General features: G+C 43.2%; 1 protein-coding gene across 4 annotated transcripts in view; it reads right to left on the reverse strand.

Moving 5' to 3' along the window:
- Positions 1–680: 680 nt before the first annotated feature.
- The window catches only part of RALY (RALY heterogeneous nuclear ribonucleoprotein), a 218,641-nt gene continuing 204,276 nt past the window's right edge, over positions 681–15,045 (reverse strand). For all 4 annotated transcript variants that reach the window (XM_079979935.1, XM_079979938.1, XM_079979936.1 and 1 more), the window contains 6 exons: positions 12,773–12,820; positions 9,773–9,933; positions 8,801–8,914; positions 7,223–7,368; positions 3,617–3,665; positions 681–2,578 (listed from right to left, as the gene is read on the reverse strand). In XM_079979935.1, the coding sequence (XP_079836061.1) occupies positions 3,621–3,665; positions 7,223–7,368; positions 8,801–8,914; positions 9,773–9,933; positions 12,773–12,820 (514 nt within the window). In that variant the 3' untranslated portion in view covers positions 681–2,578; positions 3,617–3,620. The remainder of the gene's footprint in view (positions 2,579–3,616; positions 3,666–7,222; positions 7,369–8,800; positions 8,915–9,772; positions 9,934–12,772; positions 12,821–15,045) is intronic.

Raw genomic sequence — 15,045 nt, forward strand, 5'->3', positions numbered from 1 at the left:
ACAGTTAATATTGCCATTTATTCGTGAAAGGAGCTTGGGAAAAATATTTAAGGGAAACCCTCCCCCCTGCAAAATCTCCCGCCCAATGAGGACTGAGCATGCTTAGTGGCTAGGGAATGCCAATTGATAGTTAGATGGGATGGAGTATCCTGGAAGAGGGTCTGATTGGGTGGAATGCTGAGCAGGATAACCACACTCCAACGTTTGGTTGCGGATCCTACTTGTGGTTCTGAATGGCTAGCATTTGGGTATACAGGCAACTCTCAACTTTGGCAGGGGATGCATTCCAGGGATAGCGTGTAAAACTAGAATTGTGTATAGTCAAAACACATTAGGTTCAATGCCAAATTGGAGTGCCAAACTCATTTTTCCCAGACTCCAGACTCCTCCCCCCCCCACTTTTTAAATTTTTTTTGCCAAGCACTTAAAGCTGAATGCACAAAAATTAACTGCGTGTAAGTGGCAAATTACCTGTATATGAAAAAAGAGCAGTGGGAAGAACAAAAGAATCAGTGGGAAACTGTGAATTAAGCAATATGAACCAAAACAAATACTTGATGTGATGTAGACATACTTTGAAATCAGTTTCTATTTCTAGTTGGAAGACTAAGACTTTCACAGGTAGCAGTAAAACAGAGCCTATTTAAGGAAGTTAAGAAAAGTAGCAGCAAGACTACATGATGAATCAAGTTCTTCCTTTTATTATACAGGATTTTATATACAAAGCCCCCCCTTCCTTCCATACCCCAGTCTTGTGGTTGGATCATAGCAAAACAAAGCCTAGAAAGCAGTTCTAAAATAGCTCAGTACAACAAAGTGGCCAAACTTTGCAGGAGGCGCAGAAGAGAAAAGGCAATAGAAAAACAAAGCGGAGAAAATCAAAACAAGTGCCCCTTTTTGCTCTCCAGGATGTATTTTCAACAAAGAAGCTGATGTATGTTGTTGTGCTTTGAGAGCCATGACCCTCTGTTAACAAGCCCTAAGGAAGAGATGCAGTCCGGTGGGATGTTTTCCAGCAGAAATCTTTTTTTAAAAAGTTGAGAACCCAAGGTCTTATGGAAGTGGCTTATACAACAATGCTGTTCTCTCCCTTTCTGAGCAGGTTGGTTGAAGTCTCTAGGACAGAGTCATGCTGTAAAGCCAACACCACACCATCTCTTGCTGAAGTTGGCGATGAGGAGTAGACTGCGTTAGAGAGGATTAGATCACAGAAGGGAACATTGCAAAATAATAATAATGATAATATGCAATTTGCCGGATATTTCAACTTAATCAGCTGCACAACATACATTGCATACCTATTGTCATTACGGGTGTGAGTGGGCTGAAAGCATCTGCATTTCAGATAAGGGATGAAAGGAAGCAGATTAAAGGTAAAGGGACCCCTGACTGTTAGGTCCAGTTGCGGATGACTTTGGGGTTGCGGCGCTCATCTCACTTTACTGGCCGAGGGAGCCAGCGTTTGTCCGCAGACAGCTTCTGGGTCATATGGCCAGCATGACTAAGCTGCATCTGGTGAACCAGAGCAGTGCACGGAAACACCGGAGCGGTACCTATTTATCTACTTGCACTTTAAACTATCCTTAAACAAAAATGAAATTGTTTTTCCTCTCTTAGATCGGAAATGCAATTGGTTTCAGGTGTTATATGAGGCTTTTTTTTTTTTTTTTGGACGGATTGCCATCTGACCATTCATCTTTTACCTTCCCTTTTGGACCTGATTGAGTTGACCTTATTTTTATAAAGAGCAAATAAATGGCTTATGGAACTTTGATGAAGCGCATGGGTTGTAAAGCAAAGACTCCAATCATCCCTTATTCTGAAATGCTTATTTCTTATTGTATCCTCTATGGTAACTTCACTCCGTACTCACACCTGTGTACAGTACAGACCTACCACCTGCCTTCACCATTGCTGAAGCTTAGGAAACTGGATAAACAAAAGGCAGTTTGTTGCTCCTGTACAGAATGGTCTGTAAATAGCCAGGTTCTCTGTTCTTCTTTCCAAAGGGCACACCACGTATGACAAAGGGCATGTGTGAAATGCCATAGTCTGCAGGGTGGAGCGGGACCAAATCTACCTAGGAGGAGGTAAATGGACTAGGAGGAGGCACCCCTGGCTATCCCGGTCATGACCTGGATTTCAAATGCAAAACTGTAAATTGTACATAGTGAAATAGTTTTCTTTCTCTTCACTTTCCGCATCCTGTCCTCATCGTGTCTCAGGAGCAAGGCTCTTTATATAGTATCTCTCTCGCTTTCCTTTCCAGGTGTAAGAAATCAGTTCCAATATCGGGCTGTTGGAGATCATGGAACGACGGGTGCTTGTGCTGGCAGCAGGGCTCTTTGTCTGTAGTACAAGGGTGGGTTTGATGGGCACTGATGAGGATCCACTGGGATGGCTAGTTTGCTGTGTACTACAAAACGGCTTGGAGAGATTGGTCCATGTTTCTCCTTTTGAATGCCAGGCAGAGAGATGATGGCAGTCCTGCATGTTATGCTTATCTGGCTCAACATGCCAAGGCAGGATTGAACCTCTTGCTGTCCTCCCTCTCTTCATCGCTGTTGCGCTGATTATGCTATGGGGCGGGGAGGAACAGGGAAAAGAGTAAACAGATAGACTGAATAACTTCTCTGTGATTCATGCTCAATTGTTGGAAGCATTTATTGGCGGAAAGGTTCATATCTCAGCAGGAGGGCACATGTTCTGCATGCAGAAGGTCCCATGTTAAATCCATGCCATTTCCAGGTAGGTCTGGGAAAGATTATTGTCTGAACCCCTGGAAAGTCACTATCAGAAATAAGGTGGGGGCCGTTAATTTAAAGGGTGGAATTCATCCATCAGGGTGAATGGGGCAGTGCTCCACCAACCTCAGTCTGCTTCTAGCCCCTCATGCCTGCCATCTTCCTTACAACCACTCCAGGGGGTGCCACTGGTTGTCAGCTTCCCCCTCAATGTCTGCTGAACTCAACAGGAAAGAGGATGGGGACAAAACTAAAACTAGTTGGCTCTGTTTGCCTTTGACTCTGGCTCCATGTCTTCTTCCCTTCCAGTCCCAATGAACAGCCCAGCATTGCACTAGAAGACTTCCACTCATGCACCAGGGCTTCCCCTTCCTCTCCTCCACCTTACAGCCCTATGCATCCTCCAGATCTGCTCTGGAGGATTGGAGGGGGAAAAAATGGCCAAAATCAGCTGTGGGTCTGTGGGTGTATTCTGGCACCAGGGATGGGGAACCTGTTGTTTTCCAGATGTTGTTCCAACTCCCACCATTTCTTGGCCTTGATGGCTGGAGATTATGAGAGCTGAGGGCCCAGCAATAATAAATAATAATAATAAATTTTATTTATATCCTGCCCTCCCCAGCCAAAGCCGGGCTCAGGGCGGCTAACAACAATAAAATAATACAACATCTGGAGGGCTCTAGTTTCCTCATCCCTGGCCTGTGTCACAAACCTCTGTACGGTCTTTGTCTGAAATCAAAGAGCAGCAAATTTGCAAAAAAGGGGGAACACTATTGAAATTAAGCTTGCCGAATTGACTATATACAAATGTGCACCGTTCATTATATCTTTTTTTGAGAAAAACAAAGTATTATATATGCTCATAAATATACCTAGTTACTGTAGGCTGGAGTCCTCCACATCTGTGTAATGGCTATTCTCCTGAAAGAGAAGAAAAAGGGGGAGGAGATTATTTGCTTCTCTTTTTGAGCTGTTGCTACGATAAGGGTTACATGTATTGGAAATAAATAACCCTAACAGTGATACCTTATACATGGCTACTCAGAGCCCTTACTGAATTCAGGTGGGCTCATTCCCAGGTAAGTGTGTATAAGACTATAGCCCAAGTGTCCATGGGGTTGGGTTGTTGCCAATTTCTTTTGGGTGCTTAGGCCCATTTGTAAAGCATAAGAAATGGTTGTGGGCACCACATACATACTGCAACCAAGCACACACCACAATCTATTATATTGACTGCAACTGAATTTTCTTTCTAGCCTAATTTCAAAGGGGGGTGGACTCTGTAGGTGCCCAAGAAGGCATCTATGACCACGTGGGTGCCACATTGTCAACCTTTGTGAAAATTGGCAAATATCTAGGTCTGTAAGCATTCATTACTAATAAAAGTGATGCTGGAGCATTAGTTCAGCATTAGTAACATCAAATTGCAGCTCTGAAGTATCTGAATTAATAATCTGAGCAGAATGCCCTGAGAAGAGCTTCTTGTAGGGGGAAATATGATACATGAGATGGGAGATATAAAATACTTTGCGCACGGGCAGATGCTCTAGAAATCATTGCTAAGTGATGATACCAGTACTTTAAAACAGCTTGGGAATTTGTTGAGCAAGCAGGGCTGGGTCCAAAGAAGTTTCCATGAATTTTTATAGCTTGTTCCTCTTGAACACTATTAAATCATGCATTAAATGTGAATCCCCCAATCATTACACTTCTTTGGAATTATTGGTTCAAATACTTGGGCCCTGGTTTGGCAGCTGATTATTCACAGTGACATTTCATGCTGTAGCAATGCTTAATTTGGTTAATGCAACACCACCACCAGCAGCCCGTACTGTATCTGCACAGCAAGGTAGGGTAGTGGCTTACCTTCCAAGGAAAAGTCACTGGGGTTTTCTCCAGTGTGCCACAGTGGCTTTCAGTGAATGAAGAAAGACGCACGTTCTGGAATTATGGCCCCTCTAAACTTTGTATTGCATGTGTTATTTCAGTGTATACAACTTTCAAGATTGCTCGCTGACAAGTGTATAAACCAAATTGCAGAAAGGCAATAATTTGCTGAACTGGGTTTAACATTTAATGTGATTTGATTATAGAGAGCAGTTCTCATTCTCTCTCTCTCTCTCTCTCTCTGTGTGTGTGTGTGTGTGTGTGTGTGCGCGCGGGCGCAGTTGGATATTTTATTGGAAATGAGATCAAAGGATAGCTCACGATAATAATGATGAGTCAGATGTTCAGCTGTGGGCCCTGCATGTTCAATTTATGTGCACAGAGTGAAACCATGGCAGGATCTGCTGAACACACTCTTTTGCAAATCTGATGTGCTTGTGGCATTTCTACAAACAGGACATATGATGGAACACATGCAGGGCAGGGCCTGCTAATTCCATGCCATGCGCACGTTCATTCCATGTGCCCAAATGTCCATGCAGGGATTGCATGGATCAGCTGCGGCATGGGATCAGCTGCGGTGGGATCAGCTGGGTGGGATCAGCTGCGGCATGCCACCAAGGGGAGTCCTTATCTGTCTGTTTAAGTTAAATGGCCACTGCTGTAAAAGTTTCTTGGCGCTAAGGTTTTAAACCAGTTTTCAAAATATTTAAGTGGTATAGTTTTGGCTACAATTGGGATGATGACGACGACGGCTTGTTAATCTATGGATCACCTTTCACATGCAACTCAATGTGATTTACAAACATGCCATATAATCTGCTGCAAATAATTTTTAAAACAGTATAAACACACACAAACCAACTGCGACTGAAAATAGGTTTCCATTTTGTGTTGTTTTAAAACCTAACTAGGTTTTAAACCTAACTAGGAGACCTTTTCATCTAACTGGAAAAAGATGCCAAACTATAATGTCTTCAATTGTTTCTGGAAAGGACAGAGAGCAGGAAGCTGCCATAGCACCACAGGGATACTATTCCACAAAACAAGGATGGCCAAGCCAAACTGAAAGCCCTGGTCCTCGTAGTTCCTGTGGAGCAGGTTTCTGCTATTTTTGCTTGGCACTGCAAATTTCAGAGCATTATCTGCAGGTCTAGTAAAAACAGAGCATGACAGAAAGAGACTTGGGGTGCTCGTTCCAGTTTGTGGGCTGGGTAGGCAAGACGTTATCAGCAGGGCCCCTGCCTGTATGGGACTAAGAACATCCAGGGATTGGCAGTGAGCCCTACACATGAAATGGGCCTTGGCAGATGCCTGGCATTACCACTTCCTGGTACCAGTCCTGGATACTTGTTCTGATCTAGCTGAAAGCTAGATGTCTGCAGGAGGAGCCTTTTGCTTATTCGTATCTCTTGCTGGAGAGAGAATCCTGCTGTGAGTGCCTGATTCTCAGTTCCAGCCTAGGATTCAAGGCTACAGTAGCCATGCACCCCCTTTTTTGGAGAGCCCTTCTGTTTGAAGGGCTGCCTTCTCTCAGTTTAAAAATCAAGAGCCATCAGAAAAGACAGTGGGTGGGCCCGCCAACAGCACCTGGACAGCATAATGAGCTGGCACAGAGGTCACATGGGAACTGTCTTCCCTACAATGGTGAGATGCATTGTATTTCTGTTTAAATTATAGTAATTAGGCTAAATTTGCATTTCTACATAGAGATTAGCATATGCAATTCTATGCAAGTCTCTACTTTTGTCCCCTTCTTTGGCGATGCACAGTTGGCCTCCCCATCCAAGGTTCTGTATTGGCAGCTAAGACGCTGCATTTTAGCCATCTTGAGAATTATAATGTATTATAAATATTAATCCAGTGCTTTGTTACCCCTGGAGGGTGGCATATATGGCTATTAACAGTTGCCCTGTGAGTTTCCATAGCAGGTTTCTCCTTTAATTCACCTACTGCTTGGGAATTTTTTTATAGTTTATATATTGCAGAGGCCTTTGGCTATGTACAATAAAGCTGACTGGCAACCAGCATGAAATATCTTAAAAAGAAAAGAGTGGTATGCCAGGTATTTCAGGAGTGGGAATGGTGTGCATATGTATGGAATTTCAGCCGCCTGCTTCATCGCTATATAGCTGGTTTCACATTTATTTATTTTTAAAAGGGCTATCTATGCATGTGCTGCATTGGATCAGACCCAAGGCAATCTGAGTTGGGAATTTACAACAGCTTATTATGATATGTTTTCCAGCCACATATTCAGACAGTCACACATCTGAGAATAAACTGTCTTGGAACAAAGCTCTTTGCATTAGGCAGAGATTGACAGCCAAGAAAGCCTGGATTTGTTGATTTGAATGCGGAAGGACAGGTCCCATTTCTGAGCATCAACATGCCAGGTGCTTCCTGGAAAGGTTACCTTCCAGGATGGGCTGAAAAGCGGATAACCCAGCTGTAACTGATCACAGCATGAAAGACGGCCATTTATTTGAGGGGAGGGGGGAGAGAATATTGCTTTTGCCAGCAATCTGAACACTGTCAAAATTGTACAAGGCTTATCAATCCACAGGGGTGGGAGAGCAATGGTTTCCTACCAATTCATCGTCACAGTCATCTCTCAGGAGACCTTCTTCTTCTCCCTCCTCGCCGTTGAGTGGCTCCTCTATGTTCATTTCTGCCTCAGACGCTGTGTCTTCTTGGGAAAGCTCGCTTTTGTTCCCATCTGCTTTCTTTCTGACCTCTGCAGGATGAGTTATAGTAAGGGACAAACCCAAGAGATTGACACTCCATTTGGGCCACTCTCTGAATCAGAATCATTTCATTGTTCACACTAACCAGTGTTCTGGGAACTCTTAACTTTGTGACAGATCCTGCTTTTGATCAGATGTAAACCAGAGGAGGGTATGGGAGGAGCTTTGATCACCTACTGAGAGCTGGGCAGGGGTGGCGATTCCAGGTTTAGAGAGATGAAACCTCCCCCCCTCCGCCATTTACAGTGGGAGGAGTGGGAGAATCCATGGACATGGTTTCCATACAAGGGAACAGGACAAGCAACAACTCCGTGGGTTAAAACCTGAACATCTTATGAAAGTGTTATAAAATCTACCATTTTAGGGCTTATGGCTGCAATCCTACCTCCACTTACCTGGAAGTAAGCCCCACGGAATTCTATAGGACTTACTTTTAAGTAGACATAGTTAGGATTGCAGTGGAAATCAGGAAGCACCATCAGATTAAAACAAGTGGGCCCTGCAACAACTTTTTGCAGTGTTGGCTGCTCCTGTTCACTGGTCAGTCTGCTAACCGCCCCCCCTCCTTTCATTTCCCCCCTCCTCAACAGGAGTTTGTGGCCATTGAACACGCTCAGTCCTCATGGGGGCTGGTGGGCTGCCCTTCCCCATGGGTTTCCACCCCCATAGCTTTTATGAACTCCTGCAAACTCTCTTCCCAAGCCTACTGTTATCTTTCTCTTGTGTTTGTTTGTGTGTTAGAGATGTCACAGAATTCCAATGTGAGCAGAAACGGGAGCAGAAAATTGCTGATGTTCGCTTATTTGTCCTATGTCTGGAACGGAAATCAATCCAGCGAATCACCATCCACTACCATTGTCACCTTCAGTCTGCAAATGATACATAACTAATTCTACGCCAACCAGTTTGCAGTGCATTGACATTAAAGTGGTGGGATAATGTAATGACAATGCAACTTATGTAACTTGCATAAATTACATGATTTTGCCGCAGTCGACAGTAAGGCAAATAACATTGTTTTTGGTAGAAGACAAACTGCAGCAGAGCGGAAACTATGCTGCATGTGATTAATATGGGACAGAAAGGAAAGGGATGCCTTTTTACATCTTTAGTATGTGTGGTTTCCAAAAGCTGTTCTGTTTAACTCTTGCCATTGCAACCTTTGTGATAAAACGCTAACAGAATATCCTCATCTTTGAGATGCTTCAGAAACAATAGCTTGTACTTAAAAACAATAGTATGTTGGAATAATACAGTGGCCTCAGCTGCTGAATTACAACAGCAAAAGCATAAATGAATGCAGGTCCCCAGGTGAAGGAGTGCTGGCAACAGCTAGGTAACTGGCACAAAGTTAATCTCTGCACCTGAACTCCTGCAATGTTTCGGCCTCATTGATGAGAGATTTGGAATCAGCCCACTGACCTGCCGATGCTTTCTGTTGTTCTGCAATCTGCTCCAATCTGCCCAGGAGAGCATCAATGTTGGATTTGATCTGCGTCAACTCCGTTTTAATTGTCTGCAGTTCATTGCATTTCACTTGGAGAGGAAGGAGGGAGAGAGATAGAGAGAGAGAGAGAGAGAGAGAGAAGCCAGAAGCAAGGCTTACTATTCTTTCTTATTTTGCAAAAGTGCTTTTCTTGAGTGGAGACTTAGTTCTTTTCCTTATATACCTTTCAGTAGCAGGTCCTACTAGGGAGCCATCACAATATAAGGTTGTTGGATTCAATATAGGACAGTTCTCCTTTGCCTTTCATAGCTGTGAAGAAGATAGGAGAATTTTGGCAGGTACAGTTTCTCCCATCCTAGTGCTCCATAAATGGGACAAGCAATCAATGCCCCAATCCTCAGACACAGCTTATTAAAGGCACGGAAGCTCTGGACTATAATGACTTTGGCAAGAGAATGACATTGCTTGGAAGTAACCATGGATTGTAACTTTAACCCCCTCCCCCGCCAAACCTGAGAATTTTAACATACAAACCTTGAACGTTTAGCAATGGATTCTCATTTCATTTAAAGATGCTTTACACAATCACTTTGGTGGTGGACAGGTGTGGAATGATCTGATCAAGAGATCACCTTCCTCCTTTTTTTTGCAGTGTTTCCTTTGTAGAACTCAGCATGGACAGAACTAGAATTAGTTGGCTCTGCGTGTCATTGGCTTTGGTTCAACTTGCTGCTGTTCTCCCTCCTTTCTGCCCTGTCAGTCCCAATGGGGCACCAACCACCACCGTGTTTTTATAAATATATGCATACGTAAAATACAGCAAACAGGGTTGCCTTGCAAAACTATTGTTAGCATATGTTGTACAATACAATGCAAAGGCAGGCTTTGAAGGCAAGCTCTGGTCTTTGAAATATGAATTATCTCTGTGTAATAACATAGAAGCTTACATTTTAATTTGGCAGAGCTGTTTGCAATGGCAGCGGATCGGGCAAAGAGTTTGACTGGGAGTGTTGCTTTTACGCGCCGTACCAAAGGGATGGTCACTCGTGGACGCTTCACAGGAACCACCCTGGGAATGGGAGACACCCGTCCCCGATACTCAAAGAGTCTGCAAGACAAAAGTAGCTTACGGTAGAAGAAGCCCCCTCCCTTTCCCCCATAAAGTTCTATATGATTGTAAGACTTTAAGATAAATTTAAACATACAATTCAACTACGACATCCCATCAGTACATGGATTTCTTGTTGTGCAATGAAACCTCCCCCATCTCCTCCTGCTACACATATCCTCCTCAAATCTGCTCCAGAGGTTTGGAGGAAACCCCAGAACAGATCTAAGGGGCATCTAGGGGGAAGAGAGGGAGAGAGAACATTTCACTGCACAAGTGGAAACCCATGCAGTGACAGAACGTTCATTTAGCACTGTGTTGGATTCCAGCCATAATGCTTATTGCTTCCAAATGAATCCTTTAATGATACAATTGCAAACACTTACTCAGAACCATGCAATGGAACTTCCACATTAGCTTTTTCAAATGTACGGAATCCTTACACAAAATCAATATACAAAAGATCTTAAAAACGCCATACAAATGTAAGATGCTATGCAAAATCGATAAAGACCTCACACAATACTTTCAGAAATTTAATACATCATTAACTCTTACAATTCTTGCATTATAAACCTAATACTTAGTTCTAATCTAAATACTTGTCTACAAATGTATAATAAGGGAAATGGCTTGCCTTTTATTAGGCTTTCTGTAGCGAGCTACTTTGGCTCAAATTTGTTCATTTTGACCCTCTTCTGTTTTATCTGCAGTACCCATGTGATTTTACTCAAGGATGCTATTCCCCACATTTTTATACCTCATTCCCTTAATTGTGCTGTTTCTTTCCTTTTCCAGTATTTAGCCTAGAGGACATGGGCTGCTACTATCACATGAAAAAGTAGCTTTAAAAAAATCTTTCAGAGCAGCTCCTTTTATATAGGTCAAAAGATGACTTATAGGACACATTTTGTGATCTTTTGAATCACTCAGGAGCATAGGAAGCTGTGCTACTTTGTTGGTCTAGATAGGCTCAGTATTGTCTGCATTGACTGGCAGTGGCTCCTCAGGACTTTAGGCTTTTCCTAGCCCTACCTGGAGATGCCAGGGATGGAATCTGAGACCTTCATTCAAGGCAGAGATGCTCTACCAGAGAGCTGCTCTCCTTCCCCAAGGACTGTTATTTCCTGGCAAGGTATCTATGCAGGCGAACAGACCAAAAGGTATTCTCTAATCCTGCCACATTTCCAACAACTAGCCATAAAATTATTTTATACATTTTGGATAGCATAAGGCAGGAATGGTCAGACGTCAGGGTTGCAGGATCGACTTTTGTTTTCTTCCCTGAAGCGCCAAAAGTCACCAGCTGGGGACAGGTGTAAAATGGTGGAGGCAACATACTCTTAGACTAAGGATATGCTCAGTACAGGAATAAGTTTCCAGTACCAAAATTGAGCTCATAATCATGTCACTCAAAAATCTACTTCTGGTTCCCTTTCCCTCAATCTTTCTTCATCTCAACAGCCTATTTTAGAAGGGGGCGTGGATTTTTTGTTGTTGCTGCTGTGAGCCAGAATCCTTGCTGAACATCTGAACATCACTCAGAGATCGGCCAGAAGATACCAATTTACCTTCTGCCCACACACTTGGTCTAAGAGCTATCAAGTGTTCAAAGCTTAAGCACTTTCTAATAATGTTGTAGAAACTATTTATTTGCAATTTGTGGAATCTCATGTATATGTGGGAATAATCTGGGATGATCTTATTATGATAACTGAGATACATCTTTGTTTTATCCAAAACTATTCTATTTCAAAGCAATTCAATTGTCTCACTCCTGGCCCTTGATGTCTTAGCCAAGGGGAAAAGGAGCAGAACAACAAACACTTTTCAGCAGCACAGAACCAGACTGCGGCGAAATACATTCAGACCAATAACAAACTTGGATGAACATGAGACAATGTTCCCTTACTGCCTCTAGGGGTAGCTAGCATTCCATCCACACATGCCAGTCACTAGATTGCCTGGGATAAAAAGCAGCAGCTAGGGATGATATTTGATCATGAAGGTTTTGGAAGACACATTCGCTAAACCAATGCCGTTAACCGCACACAGAATACTTTTACTTAACAAATCACTATAGCCTGCAAGACTGTGACTTTTAATGCATTTTTAAAACACCTTAATGTTTCCACTCTTAGAATTAATTTAGGAACTCCCGAGGACTTGAGAACTGATGTACAAGCCCAGTTCTTTTGCTTTTCTACACCATCGTTCCTTCCTCTCCTGTGCTCCTTATCTCATTTTAGTGTCTATCCATAAACGTTTCTGGTGGGTAGAAAGTTGTGGCCTTTTATACCATGCAGTTTGAGATGCAGACAGAAGCAGGCACAATGGTATTTATCCAAGTTGCATATGCAGGCAGACAAGGAGAAGGAACTTTCTGAGCACAAAATACTTTTTTTGACTTTAGCAAACCTATGGATACCTAGATGACAAGAGCACTCAGGAACCTATTGGGGAAATGTCAACCTGGGGAAGTATGTGAATGCCTCCAAGAGAGTAGGGGAAAGAATAATTAAGGAAGGCAGGAAAGAGGGAGAGCAGGAAGATAGGTGTTATGAAAAAAGCATGTGGATGTGGAACATGAAACCTGAGTTTTAAAAGCACCCAGTCACATCCCTGATTGCCTTTGCAACTATGGGAGGAATTCATGGTACACATTTATGTTTTGGACTGGCTTTGGGATTTGTCTCTTGTGACTTTTAAAAATCTATCCCCTTCAGCTGGATGCACAGTAATTAACACAGTGCACTTCTTTCAGAGCCCCAGAAATGCATTATTCCACTCCGGCCGGCTCAACTCAAGGTGTATCACTTGCTCCTTTCAATCTGCTTACCTGTCATAGAAGTCATCTCTGTAGTAGTCGTAGTCAAATTCATAGCCACTGTAGACAAAAGAAAACCAGTTAGTAGTATTCTAACTTTCCCCACCCATTTCTATTCGCTTGTCACAGCCTTTATAACATGGGGTGGGAGACCTGTGGCAGATGTTTCTGGACTACAATTCCCATCATTTCTGAACCTTAGACTATGCTGGTTGGGGCTAGTGGGAGTTGATGTCCAACAGCTGTGCCCCAGAATATATCTGGAGTCCCCATTCCTGCTTTATGAGGTAGCAGAACTCAGCCTTGCAGATTTGGAAGAAAAGAAAATGCCCTGACCATATGTGGAACCATTTTGGCACAGCAGGACACTCAACTTGCACAGAATTAAGCCACAACCAGGCCTTCAACAGGAACTCATGTAAAGCAGCCAGCTTTGAGCTATAGTAGCATGAGGTTATAATGACGTAGAGGCTCAACCAACAGTTATTGTTAGCTGGGCTACCAAAAGATAAATGGGCATCATTTTAGAAGGCAATCTGTTCTTAGCTGGAGGGGTCAGGATACGGGGAGACGGGATGCGTAAGTTCCTGTCAAGAATGGTTGAGGTGGAGTCACTACCATCAAAGTGTCAGCGGCTGCCTTGATAACCCGCCATTTCCCTTTTTTCTTCCCTGAGCGATATTTTATACACTGTAATGAAACTATCATGCAGGAACCCTTGATAGAAGAAAACTTTCAGCATGAATCCATCTGGCGAATAGTAGAAATGGAAAGCTTTGACATTTCTGGCTGAAAAGGAGCATATAGCTACACATCAGTTTGAAAGGTCGGCTCAAAGTGGAATTTTTAATTTTGCCTTGACATTTTTGACTTCCCAGTGACGTGGAGGCGGCATTTCAGGACAATAAAAACCACCGGAGATTTAATGCTCGGCCCCTCACACTGCTCCGCAGGAGCAACCCCCCTGCCCCTTATGCTGCCTGAGAGTCTGTACAGCTGGTAATGGGGCAATTTTTTCAGCCCTAGGGCAGCTTCCCAAGGACCACATGCTAGTGGTAGGAGAGCCTAAGGGACAGAGGCAAAAGTGGGCAAACCAACAGCTGTACCTTTAACCTTTGTACTGTAGAATAGATCCTCCAGACAAGGGGGGTGCCACCTTAGCTCTTGACAACCCCATGGAAGAAAGGCAGCAAATATACTCTGTAGTCCTTTTTCCTGTAAATAAGTAGCAGTAAATAATTTGGTATACTATAGTATACCTTGATGGTAATGATCACCAAGGGATATGGTTATATGTAGGTAGCTACCCGGTTCTCACCATGTTCCATAGGGTGTTTCAACAGGATATGGGCCTTGACTACATTGATTTAATGATGCATTTAGGTCTTGGGTGGATAGCCAATTGCTGAATTCAGCAGTACATTTAATTATTCGTTTTAGAATGACAATGTGAGTCAGCATAGTTAAGCCCATTGGGGCAGGAAACAGACAAAAAGAATGAGGAAAGGGTTCTGGGACCTATTAGGCTTTCAGTCTTAAGGCTGAAAGCATCCATTTCAACTTCTTTCTTTTTAACTCAACCCATTCCCTTTGGGTTACTCATAATCTCAGAGAAAGGCTGGCACATTTCCAGAGAACAGAGCTATCAAAAGTTATTAAACGGAACAATGAGGAGCACACTTTGGCCTCCATGTTTGACTGATTCAAGCTGGCAAGATCACTGAAGCTGGTTAGAGCAGAACAGCTGCATAGTCCAATGCTTGATCTGGGAGTTCTATAGGCAGCTCAGAGGAGACACGCAGGATCACCAGTCCATTGGTCCATAAGGCTCAGCACTGTCTACTGTCTACTGATAGGCAACAGCTTAAAAGAGCTCAAGGAATGGTCTTTCTCCACCATGTTATCTGAAATCCTGTTAACTGGAGATGTGAGGAACTGAACCTGGGGTGTTTTATGTTTTTAGGTATTAGTAGTAGTAATGTTGTTGTTTAGTCGTTTAGTCATGTCCGACTCTTCGTGACCCCATGGGCCAGAGCACGCCAGGCACTGTAGTAATAGTAACAACCAAATAGCCCAGTCGGTACAGCATGAGACACTTAATTTCAAGGTCATGGGTTCGAGCACCACGTTGGGCAAAAAGATTCCTGCATTGCAGGGGTTTGGACCAGATGACCCTCTTGGTCCCTTCCAACTCTACAATTCTGTCAGTTGTATATCAGATGACCTTAGGGCTGGTGACAATAAATAAAATGACCATACAACATACACTGTAAAAAAATCACAAA

Source organism: Podarcis cretensis (assembly GCF_951804945.1).
Source record: "Podarcis cretensis genome assembly, chromosome: 6".
Classification (NCBI taxonomy): Eukaryota; Metazoa; Chordata; class Lepidosauria; order Squamata; family Lacertidae; genus Podarcis; species Podarcis cretensis.